This window comes from Chrysochloris asiatica, unplaced genomic scaffold (genome assembly GCF_000296735.1).
Source record: "Chrysochloris asiatica unplaced genomic scaffold, ChrAsi1.0 scaffold00020, whole genome shotgun sequence".
Taxonomy (NCBI): Eukaryota; Metazoa; Chordata; class Mammalia; order Afrosoricida; family Chrysochloridae; genus Chrysochloris; species Chrysochloris asiatica.
Genome location: NW_006408538.1, coordinates 26,475,258 through 26,480,903, shown reverse-complemented (window position 1 = coordinate 26,480,903; position 5,646 = coordinate 26,475,258). Strand labels below are relative to the sequence as shown.

General features: G+C 42.2%; 1 protein-coding gene across 1 annotated transcript in view; it reads left to right on the top strand.

Annotated features, from left to right (window-relative positions):
• Positions 1-4,283, top strand: part of LOC102812732 (transmembrane protein 254-like) — a 13,992-nt gene extending 9,709 nt beyond the window's left edge. The window contains exon 4 of the mRNA XM_006837441.1: positions 4,163-4,283. Within this exon, the coding sequence (XP_006837504.1) occupies positions 4,163-4,283 (121 nt within the window). The remainder of the gene's footprint in view (positions 1-4,162) is intronic.
• Positions 4,284-5,646: the final 1,363 nt, after the last annotated feature.

The window sequence follows — 5,646 nt, the reverse complement described above, 5'->3', positions numbered from 1 at the left end:
CCTGAATAAATGTTCCTTTTGAATTATGAAACGAATGAATGAATAAATGTAAGTGAATACTTGAAGATGTATAGTGTAGTTGCATCCTCCCACATCCTACTCACCACCATTAATCACTTGCAATGTTTTGATAAATTTCACTCTAACTAAAGATGGGACTATATGCCTGACTTCTTATCTATTTTAATCTTAATATTAAGCACTTTCCCATGTTTTAAAAATTTCTTGTAGATTATTTTAAGGTCTATATTCTGCTTTTATAATTGGAAATTCCACAGTTTACAATGAACCTTTCATTTTTAACCATTTTTAACTATTATAATAAACAACGCTATAATTCATTTTTTAATAAGATTTTTTAAAAATGTATTTTTATTTACTTCCTCAGACTCTTATTCCTAGATGTGGAATTACTAAGTGAAAAAGTAAGGAGAGTTTTAGAGCTTTTGATACTTACTGAATAATTGTTTTACAATACAGTTTTAGCTTTTTATATTTTTACTGGCATTTTAGGAGAGTGTCTGTTTTGGGAGGAGAATAAACTCTAAGTCTCTGCTATTTTGATAAATTAAAAATTATAATTGTCCGTTTTGGTTTGTCTTCATTTACAAAAGGAGGTTAAACTTTTCTCTGAAAGATTCCTTACAGTATCTCTTGTGACATAACATTTTAATAAAATTTCTAGATTTTTCCATATCGATAGATCTAATTGCACCTCTTTGAAGCTACCATTGATATTCACTCCTACTTTTTCACATTCTGGAGTTTTCCATTCCTGATATACAGCTCTTAGTCTCTTAGTTCAGACACTAGATCTTAGCTATGCATGAGCCCTAGTTGGCTGGGCAGCCCCTAGAAGAGCATATCAGGTTCATTATGTTGAGTAGATTCTATCAGAAAGCCACAGTTCTTGGCATGTGGATGTACACGGTGAGCAGGCAGCCTTGGGTAATTGAACAACTCGTGGTGAAATGGTTCAGCTTTCAGAAAGGCTGTGCTCTTTGATCTTCACAAGCATTTCAAGTCTTTTTCACTTCCAGCAAGCAAGATTGTATCATCTGCATATCATAGGTTGTAAATGAATCTTCCTCCAATTTGCATGCTACGTTCTTCATATAACCCAGCTTCTTAAATTATTTGCTCAGCATACAGATTGAATAAGTATGGCAAAAATGTTTCAACCTGGCACACACATTTCCTGATTTTAAACCATCCAGTATCCCCTTATTCTGTTTGGATATCTGCCTCTTGTCTATGTACAGGTTCCGCATGGATACAATGAAGTGTTCTGAAGTACCCATTCATTCAATGTCATCCATAGTTTGTTAGGGTCCACATAGTCGAAAGTCTTGGCATAGTTAACAAAACAGAAGTAAACCATCTTTCTGGTATTCTCTGCTTTCACCCGAGACTCATCTCATGTCAGCAATGATATCCATTAGTCCAAGTCATCTTCTGAATCCAGCTTGAATTTCAGGCAACACCCTGTTGATGTACTGCTACAATCATTTAAAAATTATCTTCAGCAAAATTTTACTTGCATGTGATAGTAAGGATATCATTCAGTGATTTCCACATTCTGTTGGCTCACCTTTCTTTAGAATGGGCACAATTATGGATCTCTTCCAATCAGGTGGCCAGGTAGTGACATCGATGAGTGAGTCCCCCTAGTGATGTGTCAGTTTGTTGAAGCATTTCAGTTTGTATTCCATCAGTTCCTGGAGCCTTGTTTATCACCAATGTCCTCAGTGCTGATTGGACTTCTTCCTTCCATTCCATCCGTTCTTGGTCATATGGTACCTCCTGAGATGATTGGGCATTGACCAATCTTTCTTTTTTTAATGCTTTATTGTAAATTATGTGATAGTTTATATGGGAGAACATTAGCTTCACATTGATCCCATTGTATATCATTTCCTTGCCATGGTTACAATCCCCTCCATGCATCATCCACCAACCAAAGGGTGTACCCCGTAAGCCTGCCCCCGCAAGCCTGTCCCCCGGTCGTCAGCACATAGCCACTCTCCCTCTCTGGGTCCAAAGTCCCCAGCTGCTCCATCTCTCCACGTCATAGTCTCTGCCTCTATCTCAGGCATCACTGCTTCTCTGGGTAGGGTCCTGCTCTCCACTCTTCTCCCTTGATGGTCCCAGGGACCTCTGTTCCTGGACTGCAAAGTTAACCACCCTTCTCCTTTTGCTACAAAACGTCTACCTTTACATTTCCAACCCTCACAGTCAGTCCTGATAACAATTATTCACTATTGTATCACAAGAGACCTATCTGCATTTCCTTTCATCAGCCCCACCCAGACAGATTGGATACTACTCACTGGAGATTCTACCTTTTTTCATGCCCTCTGGATCTAGGCTGGTTCTTTTCTTTTTTCTACTCAGTGGAGATTCTACCTTGCTCCATACCCTCTGGATCTCGTTTCCCTCTTGAAAGCTTGTAAGCCAGTCACTTGTTGCCTCTGTACCCCTCCCCTCCCCCGTTCTGGGTAGCCAATGTCCAAGTTGCCCATCCCTGTCCTCTCCATGTATGAAGGGGGTGGGAATGATCCTTGCTATGAAGATCTGCTCCCTCTTTTTAGCTACTGTATCCATTGTTGTTATGTGCTGTCGAGTCAGTTCCGACCCATAGTGACCCTGTACAGGGTTTCCGAGGCTGTAAATCTTTACGGGAGCAGAACGCCTCACCTTTCTCCCACTGAGCGGCTGATAGTTTCGAACTACTGGCCTTAAGGTTCGCAGCCCGATTCGTAACCACTACGCTACCAGATAGCATAGGTATAGGTTAAGTTCATCAAATTGCATCAGATTATTCTTTTTTTCCTCGTCTTTTTTCTTCTAGTTGAGCTCTGATCATCCAGTTATTGAAGCCAGGTCAAGTGGGTATTATCTGCAAGTGTGGGTGTTCTTATGCATATGCCCTCTCTTCTTATCAGCTGAATGCTTCACCCTCCACTCTAGTCCTCTGTGGCTATGTCACTGACTCTGGGCCCAAGAGTCCCCAGGTCTTGCCACACTGCTGGCCATCCAGGTCTTCACCCGGGTTCACAGGAGTCTATTGAGCCTTGTAGGGCTTAGCTTGCAGCTTCATTGCTGCTTTTCCCTTACTTCCTCTTATCAATGATGAGCGTGGTTACCTATCAGAGCGTGTATTCCCATTGAGTTTAGTCTTAGGAGGTTTGCCCTGAGGGGACCTGACCCCTTGCCTTGATGTCTCCTGGGTGAGCCACTTGTTTATTCTTGTAGTAATCAGTCAGTCTCCCTGTATTGTTGTCTTTTTCCTATCAGTCTTTCTTTCAGGAAATATCTTCTGTTCTTCTAGCCACTCCAGGCTGTTGACCAGTTCTTTTGGTACAATGACTCTGTAGAGTCCATCCATCTTGATTTGATACTCAACATTTTCACTGTGCATATGTGTGTGTGTGTTAAGTGACATAAAATTGGTTCCAACTCAGTGAGCCTGTATAGAGTTTCTGAGGAGTGGCTGGTGGGTTTGAACTGCTGAACTTGAAGTTAGCAGTACAGTGCTTATCCTACAGTGCCACACCAGGACTCCTCATTATTTCCAAACTTATTTCATATTGCTATTTTTCAAATAAGGAAACTGATTCTGAGAGAAAGCGAATGACTTGCCCACTCACAGCCTTGTCTGTGGCCAAGCTAGAATTCACATCCGTTCTAGCTTCACAGAATTTGCTCTGAAGATCTATCAGTGCTTCTTAACGATGTCTGCATGTAAGACTCACATCAGGAACAGTTTTATAACAAGGTGTTCTGGACTGTGACAAGACTGATTTTTGTTGTGAAGAAGGAATTTGTGGTGTGGCACTGTAGGATAAGCACTCACCCACAAGGTTGGTTTGAAACTCAAGGTTGGTGGTTCACACTCAGCAGCCACTCCTTGGAAGCCGTATACAGGGTCGCTGTGAGTCAGAACTGACTCAATTGTACTTAACAACAACAACATTAAAAAACAAGAAAGATTAAAAAAATGCATGAGCTAACCTTTCAAGTTTAGAAGCCACAGAAAAACAGCAAAATAAACCCAGGTGAAAGTAGATATGGAAGGAACACATTTTGAAAACTAGAAGACAGTAGTTAGTGTTTAACCTCATATTAAAATTTGGGTGTTAATTTTCCTTTGTTTTTTTAGGTCTAAAGGCATCACAAATGGTCGAGCGCGGCTGCTCTGGTTCACACAGACTTTCCTCTTTGGAATAGCCTCTCTCTCAATCTTGATTGCTTACAAACCAAAGCGCCAAAAGCAATCTTAAAGAAGACACCTGAAAGATTTCGCTACACTTCAAAGTTTCTCTCCTTCGAAGCTATTTAAGACCCTCTAGTTAATTGATTTTGGGGGAGCGCGATGGCTCTGTAGGATACTCACTGGACTGAGGACCACAAGCCCACCAGCTGCTCTGTGGGAGAACGATGAGGCTTTCTGCTCCTGCAAAGATTTTAAAAGCCTCAAAAACCCTATACAACAGTATCAACAAGTTACTCATTTTGTGGCCCAAAGAAGTACAGAAAACTCAAATATTAGAAGGCTGCGTACCATGACTGGTGTGGCACTTTAGGATAAGCACTGGACTGCTAAACTCAAGGTCAGAAGTTTAAACCCACTGTAATTTCCTGGGAAATGACACAGGGTCGCTGTGAGTCAGAACCGATTCGACGGCACGCGACAACAGACATTCATTATTCTTTCATCTGCTGTAACTGGGCTTGAGGAGACTACGTGTTAGTTAGGGGAGAAGCAGGGAACGATGGCAGCTCTCCCACGGAGTAACCTCTGGGTCAGAGGGCACTTCCAGCTCTCTTCTCGAGGTCCTTGACTTTTGGTGCTCACCCCATCATTTGGGCTAAGAGCCTAGCCATTGCTTTGGATCATGGGAAACTAATTTCTGAGTTTTCTGTGCTTGAGTGGGCCACAAAATTAATCTTTCCAAACTTCTCAACAACAACTACTTTCTAGCCAATCCACGCTTCCTGCTTGTTATGGTTGTTAAGTGTCATTGAATCAGTTCTGACTCATAGTGGACCTGTGGGAGGTTTATAAGGAGCAGCTGGTGGGTTTGGACTGCCGACCTTGGGGCTCAAACCAACCTTGCGGTCCAGTGCATTATCCTGCATGCCACACCAGGACTAGTCCCCCCACATGCTGGCCTTCTGATTGGAACATTTTACCCTCATCTCCACCATCTTAGCTCTCCTTTCTCAAAACTTCTTTCTGAATCAATATGGAGTAACCCTTCCACAAGCTTCCTGTGAGGTAAGCTCTAAGCTCTGAAACTCCAGAGAAAGAAGACAGACAGGGAGTGCTTAGGCAGGGCAGGCTGAGAAATTAGCTCCCTTACTTTTCAAGCCCTGGTGTGGCACTGTAGGATACGCACTGGACTGGTAACCTCACGATCAGCAGTTCAAATCCACCAGCGGCGAACTGACTCAATGACACACAACAACACAACACATCAAAACATGGAGGACATGTTAGGGTCCACAGGAGATGTCTAAGAATGCCTTCCATTTTCTTCTCTCCATCTGAGGACTCCACTGCCATAGACACAGATTCTCAGGCATTGTTTGTTCAATGATTCCACTTTCTGGGGTTATTTTTTGTATCATTTCAGCTTTCAT